Genomic DNA, 23,275 nt, shown 5'->3' with positions numbered 1-23,275 from the left:
CGGCGCTGCCGGGCCGGGCCGGGGGGCGGCGGCGGCGGCGGGTGGCTGCGGCCGGCCGAAGGACGTCTTTGTTGGGGGTCCCTCCCCGGCGGCCCCCAGCTCCAGCTCTTACTCTGCTGTGCCGTCATTTCCCTGAAGAATTCATGCTGCTGCTGCTCCAGGTGCGGGACACTGTGCTCCTCGCAAACCTGCGCTCCCACTGTTTCCCTAAGGGCGCGGGCGTCGCGAGCGCTTGGCCGAGCTCGCAGGGCTGAAGTAGCTCGTTGCGCCTGAAGAGACGGCGACTGCTTAGGTTGAGCCCCGCAGCTGGCTGCTCTGGCTGCTGCCCGGCCAGGCCGCGAGCGTGCCAGTCCTTCTGGGCTCCCAGCTCTGCGCCTGCGCCGTAGGAAGCCCAAGTGCCGGAGGGAGCCAAATTGGCCGCGAGTCGCGACTCTCACCGAGGTGAGCGACTCTCACCGAAAGCGGATCGCTCCAGCTGTTAGCAGAGACCACAGCGAGAGGCTGGAGGGCGATTGCTCCCTTTGGCAGAAAGTTATTATCAAAACGATTAAAATGTGGTTACGATTTCTTTCTCTAACCATTGCTGACTCCTTGCTGCCCACCTGCACCCCCAGGCCTTCCTCTGCCCAGCTGCTTTCCTGGCAGTAGCCCCCAGCCTGCCCCAGGGCACAGGGGCTATTTGTCCCCAGGTGCAGCCCTTGACAGTTCCCCTTGTCGAACTTGACTAGATGCCCGGTCGCCCGCTTCTCCTGCTTGTCACAGAATCACCGGACGTTTGAGGTTGGAAGGCACCTCTGGAGATCGTCTCGTCCAGCCCCCCCTACTCAAGCAGGATCACCTCAAGTAGTCGGCCCAGGACCCTAGCCAGACGGCTTGGGAACATCTCCGAGGACGGAGACTCCCCAAGCTCTCTGGGCAACCTCTTCCAGGGCTCAGTCACCCCTCACAGCAAAGAACTTTTTCCTCCTGTTCAGACAGGACGGCCTGTGTTTCAGTTTGTGCCCCTTGCCCCTCGTCCTACCGCTAGGCACCGCTGAGAAGAGTCTGCCTCCGACTTCTTTACACCCTCCCTTCGCATCCTGCCTACACCCTGATCCGCGGTCTTCTCTTCTGCAGGCTGAACAATCCCAGCTCTCTCAGCCTTTCCTCGTATGAGAGCTACTCCAGTCCCTTAATCATCTTAGTAGCCCTTCGCTGGACTCGCTCCAGTAGCTCCATCCCTCTCCTCTAGTGCAGGGGCCAGAACAGACGGGACTTTGCTCTACCCGCCTTGTAAGCGCTACCAGCTCCTGTCATGCCAGATGCCAGCGCTGAATTTCAGTGCTGCTGCTCCGGCGGCCAAGAACTTTCACCTCTCCCTGACACCCAGCAGGACAGAAGCAGGCAGGGAACCACTGGAAAACAGTTCCTCTCAGAGTTTGGCAACAGGACAACCCAAAGCGAAGGCACTTCAGAGGCGTTCCGCACCTGCTTTTGCTTTGCAGAGAGAAGAGCAAGTGCCCAGCACTGGACAGCGGTTCCGCTTTGCCAGTCACGCTGCAGGGCAGAGAACTTCCATAACCCCTTTCCCCTTTGCAGACTGCAAGCGGATCCAACAGCCTTCCAGACCGGCGGGCTTTGCGACCTTTCCTGGCTACCAGAAGCTCTCGCCCTCCCTTCTGCCCAGACCACAGGAAGCATCGTTCTCAAAGGCAGCAAGAGGCCAGTGCCCCGCTACGAGCGAGACGTGAGGCAACCGGGCACCTTGTCAAGTTCAACAAGGGGAACCGCCAAGGGCTGCACCTGGGGACGATCGAGGCCCCTGTCTTCACACACTCGTGCTTCCAGCCCCCGCTGAGGAAAAACACACAGTCTGCATGCTGGCCCTTGGCCTGGCTGCCAGGACAGGCTGAAGGAGCAGCTGGGAAGCCAGCTGAAGGGAGCAGAGCAGAGCAGAGCTGAGCTCTCCCTTGGACAAACGGCCTCTCTGCCCTCAGGCCTGGAGCTGTCTGCATAAGTGACTTTTGGTCAGACCAGCGCGAGGCAGAAGGGCTAAGCGCCTGCCCAGGAAGAAAGCCTGGCTAGGCCTTCAAAAACATGACTTCCATCATCCGTGCTGGCTAGCGCTGAACAACTCGCAAAACGCAGGGACAAAACGCAGCCCTTGCCCGCAAATGCCGCAGCAGGCCAGACTTCCACCAGCATCCACCATTTGGCAGCAATGCAACACGTACTACTCCATAAGAGACACGAGCAGAGGGGACAGTCATATGCGCAGGGCAGGCAAAGTCAGGAAGGGGAACAGAATAAAACGGAGAGACCTACTAGATTACAACATTTATTAAATACCAAGTTGGAACACAATACTTGCAGTTAAAGACCGCACGTTGTTATTATTGGCTACACCGCACTGTTGCACTCGTACAAAAACAGTGGCAAGGGTTGCTTTTCCTCACAGCCTGGTAACGCGAGTCCCTCTGTCAGGAGGTAGTAGTCTCAGGATAACCACTCTTAGCTCTCTGGAACGGGGCTGTCAAAACATCGCGGCACTCTTGCGTTGCCCTGGAAAGCGGCTCCTGGTCTACGTTTTCTGAAGATCCTTCAGTAGATGCCCAGGGAGAAGCTCCAGCCGATCCAACGTTCAGCTCAGCCATTGCTGGGGAAGGGGCGGGGCGAGAGCGGGAGGGGAGAAAATGCCCTATGTTAGTGTTGCAGTAGGAAAAGGTCCCCAAAGCAAACAAACCTTATTACTCCCAGGAGACAGGCAACTCCAGTCACAATGCAAACGGATTCAATGCCACGGATTTGTGTCCGTCCTAGCAAACGGAAAGAGCTCTAGCGCAACGGCTGGCCACTCGCTAGGAGAGTAAAGGCTACTGGGACAGAAGGAATTGCTCTCAGGGGCTACCTGCTTTGCAACAGGCCCAGTCACTGCCAAGCCACAACTCTGGAGAAACAATTATCCTGAAGAGGTGGAATTGCTCAGGGCTCGGGGGCAGGGGCTGAACGTGCGCATAGGCCGCTTTTCCTCTCTGTGATCTAAAGGCAACTGCATACGACTCTGTACGACTATTATTTGCATAAGCAGCAAGTTGCCTCGCAGAGCTCTAGGTTGGAAAGCTAGTAGAAAACAACCGTGCTTAGCACAGGAGCTTGGCAGCTTTCCAGTAGTTGTGTTCAAAATGGAGGAACCGTCCTCTTCCTTGGTAACACCGCTAACAGATCCTGACAGATTACCTTGCTCAAGTTCTTCAGCGATATTTTTGACCATTCCCGCCGCACCTGCAAGTACAGACAAGATACCCTTAAGGCCTCAGTAGCTACATTCTTGTAGCATTAGCTTCTCAAGCCAACTGCAACATGGGAATAAACACTGGAAACATCACCCCCACTACAGAGAAAGTCTTTGTCCACCAAGGCCCAGCGTTCCCATTGCTCTATGGCATTAACCGTCTCACAAAGCAATCCCCAACTCGAGAGCTTCTCCACACCCCCACTCTGTGCAAAGGCGGGAACGGATCACGGCATTTTGTGAAGAATCACGTGCTCCCTTGCCCCACTCTCGGCATGCGCTTCCCAAACCTCAGGGCACGCTGCTCACCACGCTGTGAGGAACATGCCGTCACACGGACTGCTAATTCTGGGGCGCGCCCGGACCAGAGCTTTTGCCGAGGTTGCAGCGCTCTGAGGGTCAGCAGGCGTGTCTAGACTCCTAGATTGGGTGCGGTGGAGCTAGGAACGGATGCTCATTTTCAGCTTGAGAATAACAGGTATTCCCAATGCCTTACCTCAGCCATATGAGCTTCCACTCTCTCCGTCACAGAGGAAGCGCTGCCCACCGGGTTCGTTGCCAGAGAGTGGCTTCTGCAGGGCTCATAGCATTGCGCAGCAGCAGCAGCTTCCGCAAGCCTCTCGTTAGCGCTCTCTCACTGCAGGCGTTTTGTGAGAGCCAATTCATATTCTAAATGCCTAACTCTCTGCTGCAGTCGGCCTACCGCGGAAGCTGCAGAAGCGGCTCTTAGTTGTTCCGCTCGGTCCTGGGCGGCTGCCTGTGCCTGAAGCAGATAATGCAGTTTCAACCCCCAGGAAAGAAAAAGAGATCATTCCCCCCAGGCCCTTTCACACACCCACTTTGAAGAGCACAACCTCACCCAGGGAGCCAACTGGGCCTCCTCACTGCCCTCTACAATCAAGGACAAAACCCAAAAGCACCCCATTACATCATCCTTTTGGTTCAGAAAGAAACCGGCTCTCTCAGCGCAACTTTTTGCTTTGCTTTGTTTTGTTTTGAATCAGAGCTAGTACTAAGCCACCTCTGTCTCTCTAAGACACTAGTCCACTTGCAATTCTCGTCTTTCTTGGCGCTGTTACAGATTCGCCAGTGACCGAGGTGCGTAAAGAAGATTATTCACCACATCTCAGAATGCCTGAGGACAAGCATCCAACAAGCTCGCACCCTTCAGCAACCTCCTGAAGCTATAACGAGCCCATGACCCCACAGCACTGACCGGCACAAGCATAACATACCGAGAAATGACAACAGTAAAGAATGAATGACAAGCCACAAACGGACTGCGCGTACTAGCGGTAAGGGAGCTCACCTGCAGAAAGAGATTGACTTCCTGTAGTTTTTGCCTTAGCTCTTGCCCAGCCTTTTGCTCAATCTCCCTTTTATCCTCTTCTCTGTGCCTCTGATCCCTCATCTTGGCCTCTAAGCGACACCTCAGCGCAACCACCTCTTCTTCCAGCTGCCGCTTGCTCTTCCGCAGTTTGTCACGGCTCCCATGCAGCCAAGCCAACTCTTCTCGCGCACCTTCGTTTGCTTTCTCTAGCTGCCTCGACTTCCTCCGCTCTGCCTCCAGGGAGCAGCACAGCTCACGGACCTGCACACAGGGAAAGGACTCACTCACCTAAGCAGACCCAGAGGTCTAAGCGTACGCAGTTCTGTGACAATCCACCGAGCGTGTCCCTTTGTGCCGGGAGGCCTCCGCAGAACGACCGAACCAGTTGAGAGGCATTTTGCCCTGGTAAGGTAATTCGGCGGGCTCCCGACACTAAACAGGGTCGGCTGGTAGTGTAGGTGTCCCTACTCCTTAGGAATGAATTTACTATTGTAACAGGTAAGTAACCGAGTGTAATGAACTAATGAACGGGAACGATAACAACTGTAATCATATTGACAACAATATACAATAATCACAAGGTATTCACTTGTTTACAGTGGTATACCTGAAGCTTCAGGAAAGAGGAAACAGAAATGATTATCTCTTTCTACATACACGCACACACACGCGCACACACACACACACACACACAGGTTTGAGTTTAGAAGACAATCAACAAAGAAGTGCCAGGGTTTCAGTAGGCCCCAAAGGTCAACTAAAACTCTGCCGCCGTCGTCGTCGTCGTCGTCTTCTCTCCGCAGAAACGCACCTTTTCCACACCTCTCACACCTATGCTTCCGATGTCCTTGCCTTTCATACTGTGGTTAGGCTTATAATGGTCCTACTTACCGGTCTTCCAGAGCACAAATTCATCTGTCAGACCTCAAAGATGCTGCCAGGGCCTCAAGCTTTCAAGCTGGGCTCTCGCCCAGAAAGACCCAGGCTCACAAGTGCCCTGCTATCGCAACGCCTCTTCACTTCCCAAAGGATTACACAGGCTTTTTCAGGGACCATAAGAGACAGCCGTTCTTTTCAAACACGGCCACCACATAATTAACACCACAACCCAACAGCCAGGAAAAGAATCTTACAGCTTTCCAAAACAAGCACCACAACAAGCCAACCAAAGCTCACCTTTGTTCGTAATTTAGCAACTTCTCTGCCCCTTCCCGAACACGGGTCCTCCCTTTCGCCCGGGAAATTCATCTGGGACTCTCGCGCCCGCCTCTCATACGCCCTCACTTTCTTCATAGCTTTCTCCAGAAGCCTCTTCGACCTGCACAGCACATTAGCAAGTAAAGTAGGAAGCCCAAGCACAGTCCGCCTTTACGCATGCACTTCCCTAAGCACCACGCATACGGTGCGGGGCTTACTTCATTTGTACCATGGCGGACAGGCCAGGACTTCCAGAACAAGACACCAAGCCAAAACACCACACCAACCCACCCACCCACATCATTCCCCTCCCACACATCACTTGCCCAGTCAACATTTCATCTGCTCCCATGAAGCTTCTCCCTCTGCCTGACAACAGGCACAAGACACAAGCGACTTCTTCCTGCCCTCCCGCCCTCCCTCTCTTCCCAGGACAACTGCCCTCCTGCCTGCACTTCCACCTACCTAAAACCGCACGCTCCCCTACAGAAGCCACTTGCAAGACCTAACGCAAGCCTTGAGCTCGCTCACCAACAGATACGTACTCGGAGTCTCAGGGGCAAGGTACATAACGCCTGACTCCCCGCTCATTCGACAGCTCTTACAAGTACTCAACGGCTGTACCTGTTGCATTCTTTCTGCAGTGCAACGTTTTTCTTCATTTCTTCCTCCAGGCGGGCTTCTGCGGGTTGTTTCCACTCTGCCAGCTCCTTCCCTGGCTTTCTTCCGCTCTCACGCTTTCCGGACAGGAAGAAGAAATGGCACACACGACTCACTCACGGCACCTAGAAGCACTAGGTGCGCACAGCCTTCCTCACAAAGGTGCGGCAGGACATCTCTCTCTGCTAGCCGAGGGCCGGCCCCACAACTCCAGGGGACAGAATCCCACGCAAACTGCAGCACTTCAATATTTCCACCACCCAGGCTAAGACCGAGGGACAGAAACTGGTGCCTGCCACCCCTCTCTCCCCCCACACCACCCTCCCCCCGACCCCCACTAAAGCAAAGACCACCCGCTACTAGCGAGGGGCTCACGGGGGCAAAGGTGCCACGCACACTGGAGAACACCTTCCTCAGGCCCTCCGCTAATAGCCGACGGTACTTAGGTATCCCCATCCGGGCAGAGCACAGCTTAATTTAAAGCTCCAGGGGGATCTTCAGCGACCAGCGGCAAATGGAATTCCTGGCACAGCCTGAGGAGGCCGCTTAAGACTTGGCAACGACGTGCTTGGCACCAAGGACGTTCCACAAGTTCACTTGCAGAACGCCTTTAAGGCGGCAACAGCTGAAGTGCTGCTGCCACACGGCTTAAGCACCACAACCGGTACAAAGCAGCAACCATTCACACCGGCGCACAAGTGCCGTAAGTGCCCTTACCTCAAACACTGTTAAGTAAGACTCAGCAGAGTAGCGCACAAAACCAGAAAGCCTGCGAGCGGACCAACAGCAGCCGATCGCCTGCAGCCTGCAGGGAATGATTTCCCCGAGGCTCCCCAGGAAAATCTCTTCCGAAAACGCCCCCGCATACATACACACACAACTGCGCACAGTAGCTCATGAAACAGGAAGGCTATGACTAGCTTACAGAGGCAGAGGCGTGCAGCTCTTTCTGAAGAGCTTCGAGTCTAGCTGCCTGCTGCTGCCCTGTGTCTTCCAGCCGGGCGTTTTCCAGTTCAAGTCTTGAAAAGAAACACAGGCCTCGTCATGGAAATCCACAGGAGCACCAACACTGGCACAACAGCGCCAAATCACACAGTCCAAAGCAAAAGCCTCTCCCAAAATCGTGTACTGACTTGCTGAGATGCAACAAGGCCATCCTGCTGCTATTACACCAGCCCACAAAGCAAAGCCTTGCTTCACTGTGCCACTTCCTTACCGTCCCACTCGTTCCTCCAGGTCTTTTAGGCTAACGCCTCCCAAAGAGGCTTCCAGAAGGTCTTGCAGTTGCCGGGAAGAAGCTGTCGCTTCCCTCTGTTTCTCTGCCAGGGCCGTCTTCAAATCCTGAACACAACGCTCAGCCTGAACATGCTGCTCTTCCAACGCCTGCAACTGTAAAACCACACTAGTCAGGACCCACGCTAGTCAGCTTCGCTTTCAGACAGACGACTCCACTGCTTCGACTCTCCAAAACCACGTTGCTCCTTCCGCTTTCATACCGGCCTCTCCCATCCCCATCTCAATTTCCTACCAGCTGCCCAAACGCAGCTGCAACACCAATCCTACTCCTTCCCGTGACTCGGGACGCTCCTAGCATCCAGCTGCTCGCTCCCCCACGGGAAGCATTACTGCAAAGGCTCTCCCTTCTCCTGCTGGCACTTCCCAACTCCAGGATAACGACCACAATCACAAAGACTTCTAGTCCAACGCTGCCCACGCTGCTATACCTTATTCTTACACAAATGGTGGAAAGCCGGTCCCTACACTCCTTCCTTCAACTCCGTACTTGCGTTGGTGGCAGCGGTGGGCGTAGTGAACGGAAAGCAAGTCAGTAGCTCTGAACGTAGCTCTCTCCAAAAACAACTTGGAAGTGAATTAGCATTTCGGGATCCTAATGCTTACTAACTACAGGTTCATCCCCAGGGCCCTGCAGGAACTATAGCACTTTGCGGCACATTTGCATCATGCAGCCACAAGATGGCCAAGATGTTTTCTACAGAAAAAGCTCAGCACTAGGGCCAACCCACGGCCTTCTCCGGGCAGCTAGGTTAGGAGGTCAAGTTCCTCCTACAGTCAGGGAACAGGACAAGTCACAGCACCTGCCTGACATGCTGCTTCCCGTATACAGTGCAAAAACCCCACCTAGCAACCAGCGCTGCGTGTGCGAGCGCAAACCATGAAGAAGGATCGCACCCTTTCAAGTGCTGCCCCCCCCCAGAACACAGACTGTCACCTTCGCAGGCATTTGACCAGCTACAAAGAAGGAACCAAAGCTCTACACACACAGCCAAATATAGAGAAAGAGTACAACAGCCTCAACAGGAAAACACGCAGCACTCTCAGGGCACCCGGAGCTCACCCACTGTCACCTTCAGGTCCACCTCAAAGCTCAGGCGGGTTCGGAGAGACAACAAGCTGCTTGAGCAGCCTCCTCGTGGGTAGGTGTGACCCCCAACACACTGCTTGGCCCCTCACGCTTGAAAGGGCAGCTCCCTGACGCGCTTGGTCTGTTTGCCACCATGGGGCAGCGGCGGGAAGAAGGGAAGGCAACAGAAGGGACACCACTGCACTACTACCCTACAGCCTCAACAAGGGCTTTTCCCCATCGTTTACAGGGGAAAACCACCTCCTCACAGTCATGCAGGCCGCTACAGGCTTTGCCTACCTTGGCTTTCACCCTGGCCAGTTCCTCTTGCAACCGCAACTTGTCTCCCTGCAGCTCACCGCAGGAAACCTTTGGAACTTCAAGTGAACCTTCTGGAAGCAACTGCTTTCCAGGAGCTTCAGCAACCTCCGCCGGCAGCTCTGCGGCCATCGCCTAAGGAAAGATTGTGCCGTGAGCCTCACAAAAAGGGCACGAACATGCACTACCACCTTCTTTTCACTCACGACAGCCTTCTTCAGAGGGAGCCCAAAGATAACATACATCTAAAGTATATTTCACATCTGCCACTCTCTGCGGTCTTCCGCCTGCGCTCTTTTGGCAATAACACCTCGCTCTAGGCTAACATCTCCACAGCTCTTCAACACAGCTCCTCACCTGTCCGTCACACTGAAAATCAGTCTGTGTTGCAGCAGCCTCGCGTCCTTCACGCTCTCCTCCCTCCTTTGCAGACACCTAGGTGAGCGAGAACACAAACAAGCAGAGAGTGGTGCAAGCAATCTCCAGAAACGCTTCACCCACAAACTGCATTTCAAATGCAGGACTACCCAAGCACAACTCGGATTGTCGCTCAAGCATTACCTGCAGATTCACTGCTGCTTCGGGACTTTGGCAGGCCGTCAAGGAACGCAGGCTCTGGAAGTAGAACAGCCCTTTCAGAACCCCCAACTGCGCTCCCTCCAAGCCTACACCCACTCTGCTGCTGTCCTTAGTACTTGGCTGCACCGTCCCAAACACGCTCCTTTCACTGCATAACCTGGCAAAGCAGCAGCAACCCTTCCAAGCACGCACAGAACCAGAACCTTCTCTCTTGCAGTAGGACTCTAGAAATACAACTCAAAGGCCACTTGCTGCCACTCCCAGGACATTAGCACACCCCACTTAGGCACAGTCCTCACCAAACCGCTTGCACAGAGCACAAGCGGCTCCAGGTCACAGGAACAAACCTGTGGTGCAGCCACCACAAGCGGCAACTGAGCCTCATCCCTGCTAGGGCCCACGTCCAAGGCAAGCTCCCGCGCACTTCCCCCCTCGGGCAACCCACTGCGCCCCTCACACCAAGCACCTCGGAATCCCAGGGAGAGTCGCTCTCGTCCTCCTGCTCCGCTCCTGCGGACGACGCAACACCTGCAAAGGAAGCCACAAATGACACACCACCGCTCCTTCTTTCCCTCTCCTGCTCTCCTCCAGCACGCAAGCCCTGCGCCCAGGACACACCAAACCGTTCCACTCCCCAGGAAAAACAAAGCAGCGTCATTTAAGGGCGCCTGCACCCCCAGCCGCACCACCACGCCATCGCCACTTCCTGCCGCCTTCTTGCCAGCACCACAGGCCCAAGCCCAGCAGCACAGCTCACGCCCCTACCAAGAACGCCCAACACATGCTCGGCGAGCATCCAAACAAGGCTCTGCCATGCCACAGTCGCCGACTACGCAGCTCTGACGGCATCTCCCCTCCAAACTACAGCTCCAGAGTTGGCCCTTCACAATCCCTCGGCACGCTACAGGAGCGACCCGCAAAGCACTAGCCAAACACCCTCCCACCCGCAGGAAGTCACCAAGAAACAACCCTCCTTCCCTAGCACTACCACAAAACATCTCCCTCCAGCTACGTTCCCTCCCCCCCTCCCCGCCATTGCCTGCCCAGCGCCTACCTGCCTGCTCTACCCTCTCACAGGCAGATCGCCATTTCAGTTCATTCACCCAGCCCAAAGAGCAGAGAAACAAAGCCCCTCCATGTCTAGAAACTCACCTCTCACACCAGCAGGGGCTCCTGCAGCAGCCGCCACTTGGGCACCACCAGGAGCCTCCTCTCCCTTCCTTTCCGGTGAGTCGTCCTAAAAGAGATCGGCCCGCACACTTAGAAAGAACAGAAACAAGCAGCCTCCACGAGAACGTATGTGAAGGGACGGCAATGCCGAAGCTCACAAACGCCCTGCTCCCTTCCCCTAAAGCCCCTGAGAAGCACTACCCACACTCCAGCTTCCCCTACACGGCAATACTCAGCAGCACACACATCCTTCCCCCCTCCTTTGCACCAACAAACACCGCCAGCTGCCTGCTTCTCCAACAACCTGAGGCAAACCTCCCCCTGGGCCCTCGCTTCCACTCTCCAACCCCCAACTGCGCTCCCTCCAAGCCTACACCCACTCTGCTGCTGTCCTTAGTACTTGGCTGCACCGTCCCAAACACGCTCCTTTCACTGCATAACCTGGCAAAGCAGCAGCAACCCTTCCAAGCACGCACAGAACCAGAACCTTCTCTCTTGCAGTAGGACTCTAGAAATACAACTCCAAGGCCACTTGCTGCCACTCCCAGGACAGCAGCCTCTGCCCAGGCCATCCACACCTTGCCAAATACTTCTCCTCTCTCGAGCCACAGAGAAAAACCTTCTCGCTCCTCTTTTACAAGGCCTGCAGATGTCTTTATGTACACAGCAATACCTAATGTCACTAACGTCCTGCTCCCATTCCATAAAGCCCCCCGAGAAGCACTGCCCGCACACAGTCAGGCTCTGCCTTCACCTACGTTACCTTATCCAGCAGCACACACACCCTTTCCCCCTCCCTTGGGCTCACGAGACCACCAGCTGCCTGCTTCTCAAACTACCGTAGTCTCACCTCCCCCTCTTTCCTCACTTTCACTCCTCCAACCACCATCACATCTTACTATGCCACACTAGCTCTTCTCACACAACAGCTGCCACAGTCTCTGACAGGCCACTGAGACAAGGGCAACCAGGTTGCAAATAAACATGCCTGCATCTCCAGCACTACGGGGTGCGTTCCTGCACCACACTCGGCTTCTTCAGCTTCTTCATCATGGCACAGCCCCAATGCCACACACCTCAACTGAAAAACAAACCAAAACAAAACAAAAGAAACAAAAGGAAGGGGAAACAGGTGGTGTGAGATCCCATGCAAGCCCGCAATGCCATCCCCCAGGAGGAAAAAAAGACCCTCTTGAGCCACTCCCCCCGCCCCCAAGCACTCTTGGGCAACCTGACAAGGACGAAAGAAAGGAGAGCCAGGAGATGAAGCATTGCAGCAGATCTTGAACAGCAAGTGCCCTTTTCCCCATATCAGCCTGAATTCTATCACCAAAGTTACTGGAAACAAACAGCAAGGCTTGGAGGACAAAAGAACAGGCCATCTAGAGGCTGATCAGCTTTGGGACGAGAACTCTGACTCAGGTGAAGAAAACCATGTGGTCGCTTTTCTTGTCACCTACTGCTCTTCCCACCCGCAACCGCAAGCCTGCTGCATGCTCTGCCACGGACGGCTACAAGGCTTGGAGCAAACAGCTCACCGCAGCTGAAAGACTGGCAGGCAGGAGACCGCGGGGCAGGAGAAAACCACCCTGCCTGGACACGCGCTTTTGCCCAAATCTAGACAGCTCTGCCCTGCAAACGAGTCGCTCCACGGGCAGTTCTCCTTCTGGAGGCACTTTACCTTGGCAGCTAAACTGCTTTTTTCTTCCTCAGAAGCAGGACAGCTGTCATCGCTCTCCTCTGCCTCCAACACTCTTCAAAGGCAAAGGCAAAGGCAAAGGCAAGAAGGACCGTCTCGCTCAAATCTCCCCTCTTTTTCGGCAGGTTAAGGTCGTTGGCAAAAGCTACTGTTCGAGGCTCACCTCGTGAAGTATTCGTGGGAAAAGCCACCTCTCACTGTTCAAATATTAATTGACAGGATTAATTCTTAGCATGTCGGACCTTCGACTTTCAGCAATGCAGACAAGCATGTTACACGGACAATTCTACAGACCAGACTAGAGTGAAGCAGTCATGCCAGACAGCATGAACGAAAGCATGCCCCAAACCACCAATTTCTCCCATCCTACTCAATTCTCGCTGCCCCCCCCCACCCCCCGCAAAATAAAAAAGGACAAGAATTCCACACCGCCCTTGTCTTTCCTTCGAACGTTCCAAACCTCAAACCTGCCATGGCATGAATATGCTATGTGAGCAGGCAGCGAGCAAATGCTGGTAGCGGTTGAACAGGACAAGAAGGAAACAAACTGCCGAGCTCTTCATACCACACAGGCAGAGATCGGTCTCTCTCTCGTGCTCTCTTTGCCTCTACCCCCACCCCCGCCAACCTGTGCTTCAAAATGCCAGAGACTACGCTGTATTTCCTGCTCTACCCAGCCTCCCACCCATCACCCCCAAAACCAAAAGCCAGCCTCAAAACCAAAGGACTATCCTCACGGAGGAGGATCACCAGCGCGTCTCTACTCCGTCCCTAGCAAGGGTACTCAACAGGCAAGAGGGACGGAACCCTGCCAAGCTTCAATACAAGCCACCACAAGAAAAGGCCGTAGGCATTCTCCTCCTCAGCTCCTCCACAGTTAAGCCTCCTACCTCCTCGGTCCGCAGCAGGTGTGCCCAACGCAAACGCAGCAGCTCCTGCCTCGCAACGAGTGCTAAGCACTGGCGTGCTTTCTGCGCTGCCTGCACAAGCTTCTCCCACGTTTTTCTCGGCTGCGCGGTCTGCCAGCTGTTCACTAACACTAGGGAGGTGCGGAAAGAAAGGGAACACTGTCACTATAATCAACTACATCCTTGCATAACACCACTTACCAAACAAGACGATTTGCGGGGGAAGCTTTCCTCAACTCCCCAACTCACACTTGACACAGGGAACGCTACGTCCCGGAAGATTCCACTGAGCCCACCTTCAACAAAGGTCTCCACGCATCATTAAACCTTGCGCCTCTTACCAAACACGTCCGCACACCAACACGGACATTCGGACCGCTTAGCGACTCTCACCGTGACCTAAAGCACTTACCCAGTGTGTCCAGACCTCCTAGCATAAGCCTCCGCTGTCCATCCAAGAACGTCTTTCTGGCAAAGGTCAGCACCATAGCCAAGAAGAACTTCTATCATGCTCACGTCCCCGGCAGAGGCGGCAAGCATCAGAGGGGTCCTAAAGCAGCCACAAGACGAGACAAAAGCTATCAGGAGACACCGACGTTTCACTGGCGTTCCTTTCATCCCTATTTGCTCCCAAAACAATTACACCTCCCCCTTTCCTACAGCCAGGAGGAAAGCAAAGCCAACCACACGGAAGCCCACGAGAACTCGGGTTGCAAGGGGCCGCAGCACGTCCCTGGGCCAAACGTCTCCCCCGCTAAGCACCCTCGGCTACCCGGCCAGACCAGGCAAACTTCACCAATGCTCAGGAGACCCACGCCCCGTTTTGACAAACCCTTCACCTTTCCGACTGATCTCGAGCGTGCACGTCGGCTCCTTTGCTAAGCAGGAACTCCACCATCTCTACGTGATGCGCGGACACGGCCAGAGAAAGGGGCGTGTATCCCATCTGAAAGCATAACGCCCCTCTCCAGTTAGAAAAACACAGAGAAGCAAAGCAACTTTTTCTTCTCAGGAGCGGCCTGACCCAAATTCCACGCTTACCTTATTCTGCGCATCAAGATGGGCGTTGTGCGCCAGTAACTGCCCTGCTAGGCAGGTGTTAGGAGCAAGGGCAGCCAGGTGAAGGGCAGTGTTGCCGTTAGCATCCGCAAGGTTAGCGTCGGCGCCATGCGCTAGCAGAATGGCGACGCAGCCTTCGTGCTGGCACTGCACTGCCTGCCAACCACACGGGAAACAAGGAAACGTTGCCAGCAATTACGCTTCCCTCTGGCAGAATTCCCACAGCTTGCCGACCTCGGACAACAATAACGCGCCCAAACATTAGGCAACGCACGCCTAGCCAGCGCCCAGCGCACCACAAGCTCCACCCAGACCTACCTCCAGAATCACCCAAGAGCTCGATCGCTCGGGGCGCAATTTAGAAGCCCTGCCTACCGCAGCACCCACGTACCTTCATCAGTGGCGATCTCTTGAAGTTGTCACGAGGATTTAGCTTGCACTTCCTCTCTACTAAGTACAAGACAACCTCCGCATGTCCGTTAGCGCAAGCCAGATGCAGAGGTGTCCTAAAAATTGAGCATGTTACCTTAGCGCAGGCCAGACAGCTGAAGAGACCGCGCCTGCCCATGTCACGCGGGTGACCGCTGCACACCCAAAGCCCGAGACGCCGGGGCTAGGAAAAAGCCCCTCCCCGCCCCAGCCCCAGCCCCAGCCCCAGCCCCAGCCCCCACTTAGGAAGACAACGTTGCCTCAGCTCCGCGCTCCCTTCCCTGCGCGTGCATCCCTGCGCCCAGGCCCCCCATTTCTCCCAGCCAGCCTCCGGCTTCCGCTCTGCAACTGCTGCCCTCCGCCCTGGCACCTCCTCCCTGCCTCCAACACCACTACGCACGCAGCCCAGCAAGCAAGAGCAAGGCTTGCGCACCTCCAGCCTACGGCAAGGCAACCTCCACCTGCTGCCAGGACCACTCACGCCACAGCAGCGGGCCGCAGGCCCAGCACGTGCCTTTTATAACACCAGAACATCCCCTCGCTGCTGGCCTTGCCGGGAAGTCGCGCCCTCTGGCCTCTTCCCGGCCTTACTGCTGCAGCAAGCACCAGCACGCGCTCGCTCCCAAGGGCCCTCCACAACACCTACCAAACCCGACAGCAGAAACCTTCCCCCTCGACCCTGTCACGCTCCCAGCAACAAAGTCCCGCTCCGGCCTGGCCACACACGCAACCGGCCTCCGAGCCCCGAGCCCACCCCGCGCGCGCAAGGCCGACTGCCCTCCCGCACTCCCTCGCCAGCCCAAGCAAACGGCCCTGCCTTCCCGGCACAAAGGCGCTCCTGCCAGCTGCACGCCAGCTCCAACCCACCAGCCGCCGCCCCCGCCGGCACCGACGCAGCAGCCCGGCCCTCGCCGCCGCCCCCCCCACCCCCCGCGCCGCCCCGGCCCCCCCGCCGCCCCTCACCGCTTCGCCTTGTCCCGCCCGTCGAGGCCGACTCTCGGCAGCCACCGCCGCCGCCGCACCCGCGCCAGGTCGCCGCTGGCGGCCGCGCGGTGCAGCTTGCCCAGCTCCTTCTCCCGGAGCTCGTAGGCAGCGCCGACGCAGCGCAGGGGCGCGCTGCCGCCGCACGCCCACCGCGACCGCGACCGCGACCGCGACGGCGGCTGCCCCTGGCCCTGGCCGAAGAGCCCCAAGAGCCTCTTCATGCTGCGGCGGGCACGCGGGCGGCGGACAGCCCCGAGCAGGGGCCGCGGCCCGGGCCAGCTGCTGCGGGGCTGAGTCCCGGCGAGCTCGGAGCCCCCGGGCCGGGGGCAGAGGCGCCGGCCGAGGACAGCGACGCAGCGACGCTGGCAGCGAGGCACACGGCCGCAACAGCACCGAGGACCACCGGCTCCGGAGGCGGTGGCGGGCGCGCCGCGCATGCGCAACAGCCGCGGCGAGGGCGCGGGGGGGGGCGTCACAGGGCAGCGGGGTGACGCGCCGAGGGGCGGGGCTGTGCAGCGAGGGGGCGGGGCTGCGGCCGGGGCGGGCCCGGGGCGGGGCGGGGGGGGGCGCTGCCGCCTCCTTCGCGGCGCTGCCGGGCCGGGCCGGGGGGCGGCGGCGGCGGCGGCGGCGGGTGGCTGCGGCCGGCCGAAGGACGTCTTTGTTGGGGGTCCCTCCCCGGCGGCCCCCAGCTCCAGCTCTTACTCTGCTGTGCCGTCATTTCCCTGAAGAATTCATGCTGCTGCTGCTCCAGGTGCGGGACACTGTGCTCCTCGCAAACCTGCGCTCCCACTGTTTCCCTAAGGGCGCGGGCGTCGCGAGCGCTTGGCCGAGCTCGCAGGGCTGAAGTAGCTCGTTGCGCCTGAAGAGACGGCGACTGCTTAGGTTGAGCCCCGCAGCTGGCTGCTCTGGCTGCTGCCCGGCCAGGCCGCGAGCGTGCCGGTCCTTCTGGGCTCCCAGCTCTGCGCCTGCGCCGTAGGAAGCCCAAGTGCCGGAGGGAGCCAAATTGGCCGCGAGTCGCGACTCTCACCGAGGTGAGCGACTCTCACCGAAAGCGGATCGCTCCAGCTGTTAGCAGAGACCACAGCGAGAGGCTGGAGGGCGATTGCTCCCTTTGGCAGAAAGTTATTATCAAAACGATTAAAATGTGGTTACGATTTCTTTCTCTAACCATTGCTGACTCCTTGCTGCCCACCTGCACCCCCAGGCCTTCCTCTGCCCAGCTGCTTTCCTGGCAGTAGCCCCCAGCCTGCCCCAGGGCACAGGGGCTATTTGTCCCCAGGTGCAGCCCTTGACAGTTCCCCTTGTCGAACTTGACTAGATGCCCGGTCGCCCGCTTCTCCTGCTTGTCACAGAATCACCGGACGTTTGAGGTTGGAAGGCACCTCTGGAGATCGTCTCGTCCAGCCCCCCCTACTCAAGCAGGATCACCTCAAGTAGTCGGCCCAGGACCCTAGCCAGACGGCTTGGGAACATCTCCGAGGACGGAGACTCCCCAAGCTCTCTGGGCAACCTCTTCCAGGGCTCAGTCACCCCTCACAGCAAAGAACTTTTTCCTCCTGTTCAGACAGGACGGCCTGTGTTTCAGTTTGTGCCCCTTGCCCCTCGTCCTACCGCTAGGCACCGCTGAGAAGAGTCTGCCTCCGACTTCTTTACACCCTCCCTTCGCATCCTGCCTACACCCTGATCCGCGGTCTTCTCTTCTGCAGGCTGAACAATCCCAGCTCTCTCAGCCTTTCCTCGTATGAGAGCTACTCCAGTCCCTTAATCATCTTAGTAGCCCTTCGCTGGACTCGCTCCAGTAGCTCCATCCCTCTCCTCTAGTGCAGGGGCCAGAACAGACGGGACTTTGCTCTACCCGCCTTGTAAGCGCTACCAGCTCCTGTCATGCCAGATGCCAGCGCTGAATTTCAGTGCTGCTGCTCCGGCGGCCAAGAACTTTCACCTCTCCCTGACACCCAGCAGGACAGAAGCAGGCAGGGAACCACTGGAAAACAGTTCCTCTCAGAGTTTGGCAACAGGACAACCCAAAGCGAAGGCACTTCAGAGGCGTTCCGCACCTGCTTTTGCTTTGCAGAGAGAAGAGCAAGTGCCCAGCACTGGACAGCGGTTCCGCTTTGCCAGTCACGCTGCAGGGCAGAGAACTTCCATAACCCCTTTCCCCTTTGCAGACTGCAAGCGGATCCAACAGCCTTCCAGACCGGCGGGCTTTGCGACCTTTCCTGGCTACCAGAAGCTCTCGCCCTCCCTTCTGCCCAGACCACAGGAAGCATCGTTCTCAAAGGCAGCAAGAGGCCAGTGCCCCGCTACGAGCGAGACGTGAGGCAACCGGGCACCTTGTCAAGTTCAACAAGGGGAACCGCCAAGGGCTGCACCTGGGGACGATCGAGGCCCCTGTCTTCACACACTCGTGCTTCCAGCCCCCGCTGAGGAAAAACACACAGTCTGCATGCTGGCCCTTGGCCTGGCTGCCAGGACAGGCTGAAGGAGCAGCTGGGAAGCCAGCTGAAGGGAGCAGAGCAGAGCAGAGCTGAGCTCTCCCTTGGACAAACGGCCTCTCTGCCCTCAGGCCTGGAGCTGTCTGCATAAGTGACTTTTGGTCAGACCAGCGCGAGGCAGAAGGGCTAAGCGCCTGCCCAGGAAGAAAGCCTGGCTAGGCCTTCAAAAACATGACTTCCATCATCCGTGCTGGCTAGCGCTGAACAACTCGCAAAACGCAGGGACAAAACGCAGCCCTTGCCCGCAAATGCCGCAGCAGGCCAGACTTCCACCAGCATCCACCATTTGGCAGCAATGCAACACGTACTACTCCATAAGAGACACGAGCAGAGGGGACAGTCATATGCGCAGGGCAGGCAAAGTCAGGAAGGGGAACAGAATAAAACGGAGAGACCTACTAGATTACAACATTTATTAAATACCAAGTTGGAACACAATACTTGCAGTTAAAGACCGCACGTTATTATTATTGGCTACACCGCACTGTTGCACTCGTACAAAAACAGTGGCAAGGGTTGCTTTTCCTCACAGCCTGGTAACGCGAGTCCCTCTGTCAGGAGGTAGTAGTCTCAGGATAACCACTCTTAGCTCTCTGGAACGGGGCTGTCAAAACATCGCGGCACTCTTGCGTTGCCCTGGAAAGCGGCTCCTGGTCTACGTTTTCTGAAGATCCTTCAGTAGATGCCCAGGGAGAAGCTCCAGCCGATCCAACGTTCAGCTCAGCCATTGCTGGGGAAGGGGCGGGGCGAGAGCGGGAGGGAAGAAAATGCCCTATGTTAGTGTTGCAGTAGGAAAAGGTCCCCAAAGCAAACAAACCTTATTACTCCCAGGAGACAGGCAACTCCAGTCACAATGCAAACGGATTCAATGCCACGGATTTGTGTCCGTCCTAGCAAACGGAAAGAGCTCTAGCGCAACGGCTGGCCACTCGCTAGGAGAGTAAAGGCTACTGGGACAGAAGGAATTGCTCTCAGGGGCTACCTGCTTTGCAACAGGCCCAGTCACCGCCAAGCCACAACTCTAGAGAAACAATTATCCTGAAGAGGTGGAATTGCTCAGGGCTCGGGGGCAGGGGCTGAACGTGCGCATAGGCCGCTTTTCCTCTCTGTGATCTAAAGGCAACTGCATACGACTCTGTACGACTATTATTTGCATAAGCAGCAAGTTGCCTCGCAGAGCTCTAGGTTGGAAAGCTAGTAGAAAACAACTGTGCTTAGCACAGGAGCTTGGCAGCTTTCCAGTAGTTGTGTTCAAAATGGAGGAACCGTCCTCTTCCTTGGTAACACCGCTAACAGATCCTGACAGATTACCTTGCTCAAGTTCTTCAGCGATATTTTTGACCATTCCCGCCGCACCTGCAAGTACAGACAAGATACCCTTAAGGCCTCAGTAGCTACATTCTTGTAGCATTAGCTTCTCAAGCCAACTGCAACATGGGAATAAACACTGGAAACATCACCCCCACTACAGAGAAAGTCTTTGTCCACCAAGGCCCAGCGTTCCCATTGCTCTATGGCATTAACCGTCTCACAAAGCAATCCCCAACTCGAGAGCTTCTCCACACCCCCACTCTGTGCAAAGGCGGGAACGGATCACGGCATTTTGTGAAGAATCACGTGCTCCCTTGCCCCACTCTCGGCATGCGCTTCCCAAACCTCAGGGCACGCTGCTCACCACGCTGTGAGGAACATGCCGTCACACGGACTGCTAATTCTGGGGCGCGCCCGGACCAGAGCTTTTGCCGAGGTTGCAGCGCTCTGAGGGTCAGCAGGCGTGTCTAGACTCCTAGATTGGGCGCGGTGGAGCTAGGAACGGATGCTCATTTTCAGCTTGAGAATAACAGGTATTCCCAATGCCTTACCTCAGCCATATGAGCTTCCACTCTCTCCGTCACAGAGGAAGCGCTGCCCACCGGGTTCGTTGCCAGAGAGTGGCTTCTGCAGGGCTCATAGCATTGCGCAGCAGCAGCAGCTTCCGCAAGCCTCTCGTTAGCGCTCTCTCACTGCAGGCGTTTTGTGAGAGCCAATTCATATTCTAAATGCCTAACTCTCTGCTGCAGTCGGCCTACCGCGGAAGCTGCAGAAGCGGCTCTTAGTTGTTCCGCTCGGTCCTGGGCGGCTGCCTGTGTCTGAAGCAGATAATGCAGTTTCAACCCCCAGGAAAGAAAAAGAGATCATTCCCCCCAGGCCCTTTCACACACCCACTTTGAAGAGCACAACCTCACCCAGGGAGCCAACTGGGCCTCCTCACTGCCCTCTACAATCAAGGGCAAAACCCAAAAGCACCCCATTACATCATCCTTTTCGTTCAGAAAGAAACCGGCTCTCTCAGCGCAACTTTTTGCTTTGCTTTGTTTTGTTTTGAATCAGAGCTAGTACTAAGCCACCTCTGTCTCTCTAAGACACTAGTCCACTTGCAATTCTCGTCTTTCTTGGCGCTGTTACAGATTCGCCAGTGACCGAGGTGCGTAAAGAAGATTATTCACCACATCTCAGAATGCCTGAGGACAAGCATCCAACAAGCTCGCACCCTTCAGCAACCTCCTGAAGCTATAACGAGCCCATGACCCCACAGCACTGACCGGCACAAGCATAACATACCGAGAAATGACAACAGTAAAGAATGAATGACAAGCCACAAACGGACTGCGCGTACTAGCGGTAAGGGAGCTCACCTGCAGAAAGAGATTGACTTCCTGTAGTTTTTGCCTTAGCTCTTGCCCAGCCTTTTGCTCAATCTCCCTTTTATCCTCTTCTCTGTGCCTCTGATCCCTCATCTTGGCCTCTAAGCGACACCTCAGCGCAACCACCTCTTCTTCCAGCTGCCGCTTGCTCTTCCGCAGTTTGTCACGGCTCCCATGCAGCCAAGCCAACTCTTCTCGCGCACCTTCGTTTGCTTTCTCTAGCTGCCTCGACTTCCTCCGCTCTGCCTCCAGGGAGCAGCACAGCTCACGGACCTGCACACAGGGAAAGGACTCACTCACCTAAGCAGACCCAGAGGTCTAAGCGTACGCAGTTCTGTGACAATCCACCGAGCGTGTCCCTTTGTGCCGGGAGGCCTCCGCAGAACGACCGAACCAGTTGAGAGGCATTTTGCCCTGGTAAGGTAATTCGGCGGGCTCCCGACACTAAACAGGGTCGGCTGGTAGTGTAGGTGTCCCTACTCCTTAGGAATGAGTTTACTATTGTAACAGGTAAGTAACCGAGTGTAATGAACTAATGAACGGGAACGATAACAACTGTAATCATATTGACAACAATATATAATAATCACAAGGTATTCACTTGTTTACAGTGGTATACCTGAAGCTTCAGGAAAGAGGAAACAGAAATGATTATTTCTTTCTACATACACGCACACACACGCGCACACACACACACACAGGTTTGAGTTTAGAAGACAATCAACAAAGAAGTGCCAGGGTTTCAGTAGGCCCCAAAGGTCAACTAAAACTCTGCCGTCGTCGTCGTCTTCTCTCCGCAGAAACGCACCTTTTCCACACCTCTCACACCTATGCTTCCGATGTCCTTGCCTTTCATACTGTGGTTAGGCTTATAATGGTCCTACTTACCGGTCTTCCAGAGCACAAATTCATCTGTCAGACCTCAAAGATGCTGCCAGGGCCTCAAGCTTTCAAGCTGGGCTCTCACCCAGAAAGACCCAGGCTCACAAGTGCCCCGCTATCGCAACGCCTCTTCACTTCCCAAAGGATTACACAGGCTTTTTCAGGGACCATAAGAGACAGCCGTTCTTTTCAAAACACGGCCACCACATAATTAACACCACAACCCAACAGCCAGGAAAAGAATCTTACAGCTTTCCAAAACAAGCACCACAACAAGCCAGCCAAAGCTCACCTTTGTTCGTAATTTAGCAACTTCTCTGCCCCTTCCCGAACACGGGTCCTCCCTTTCGCCCGGGAAATTCATCTGGGACTCTTGCGCCCGCCTCTCATACGCCCTCACTTTCTTTATAGCTTTCTCCAGAAGCCTCTTCGACCTGCACAGCACATTAGCAAGTAAAGCAGGAAGCCCAAGCACAGTCCGCCTTTACGCATGCACTTCCCTAAGCACCACGCATACGGTGCGGGGCTTACTTCATTGTACCATGGCGGATAGGCCAGGACTTCCAGAACAAGACACCAAGCCAAAACACCACACCAACCCACCCACCCACATCATTCCCCTCCCACACATCACTTGCCCAGTCAACATTTCATCTGCTCCCTTGAAGCTTCTCCCTCTGCCTGACAACAGGCACAAGACACAAGCGACTTCTTCCTGCCCTCCCGCCCTCCCTCTCTTCCCAGGACAACTGCCCTCCTGCCTGCACTTCCACCTACCTAAAACCGCACGCTCCCCTACAGAAGCCACTTGCAAGACCTAACGCAAGCCTTGAGCTCGCTCACCAACAGATACGTACTCGGAGTCTCAGGGGCAAGGTACATAACGCCTGACTCCCCGCTCATTCGACAGCTCTTACAAGTACTCAACGGCTGTACCTGTTGCATTCTTTCTGCAGTGCAACGTTTTTCTTCATTTCTTCCTCCAGGCGGGCTTCTGCGGGTTGTTTCCACTCTGCCAGCTCCTTCCCTGGCTTTCTTCCGCTCTCACGCTTTCCGGACAGGAAGAAGAAATGGCACACATGACTCACTCACGGCACCTAGAAGCACTAGGTGCGCACAGCCTTCCTCACAAAGGTGCGGCAGGACATCTCTCTCTGCTAGCCGAGGGCCGGCCCCACAACTCCAGGGGACAGAATCCCACGCAAACTGCAGCACTTCAATATTTCCACCACCCAGGCTAAGACCGAG

The 23,275-nt window shown here is 56.1% G+C and overlaps 1 protein-coding gene across 1 annotated transcript; it reads right to left on the bottom strand.

The window, feature by feature from the left end:
- Positions 1 to 13,932: 13,932 nt before the first annotated feature.
- LOC138065744 (ankyrin repeat domain-containing protein 7-like) lies at positions 13,933 to 16,058 on the bottom strand (the record flags this gene model as incomplete). The annotated part of the gene is made up of 5 exons (XM_068931163.1): positions 13,933 to 14,044; positions 14,334 to 14,440; positions 14,536 to 14,709; positions 14,945 to 15,059; positions 15,946 to 16,058. Coding segments are annotated over 5 exons (621 nt in total), but the record flags the coding sequence as incomplete, so codon positions are not given.
- Positions 16,059 to 23,275: the final 7,217 nt, after the last annotated feature.

Source organism: Struthio camelus, chromosome 1 (genome assembly GCF_040807025.1).
Source record: "Struthio camelus isolate bStrCam1 chromosome 1, bStrCam1.hap1, whole genome shotgun sequence".
Taxonomy (NCBI): domain Eukaryota; kingdom Metazoa; phylum Chordata; class Aves; order Struthioniformes; family Struthionidae; genus Struthio; species Struthio camelus.
This window is presented reverse-complemented; position numbering and strand designations above follow the sequence as displayed.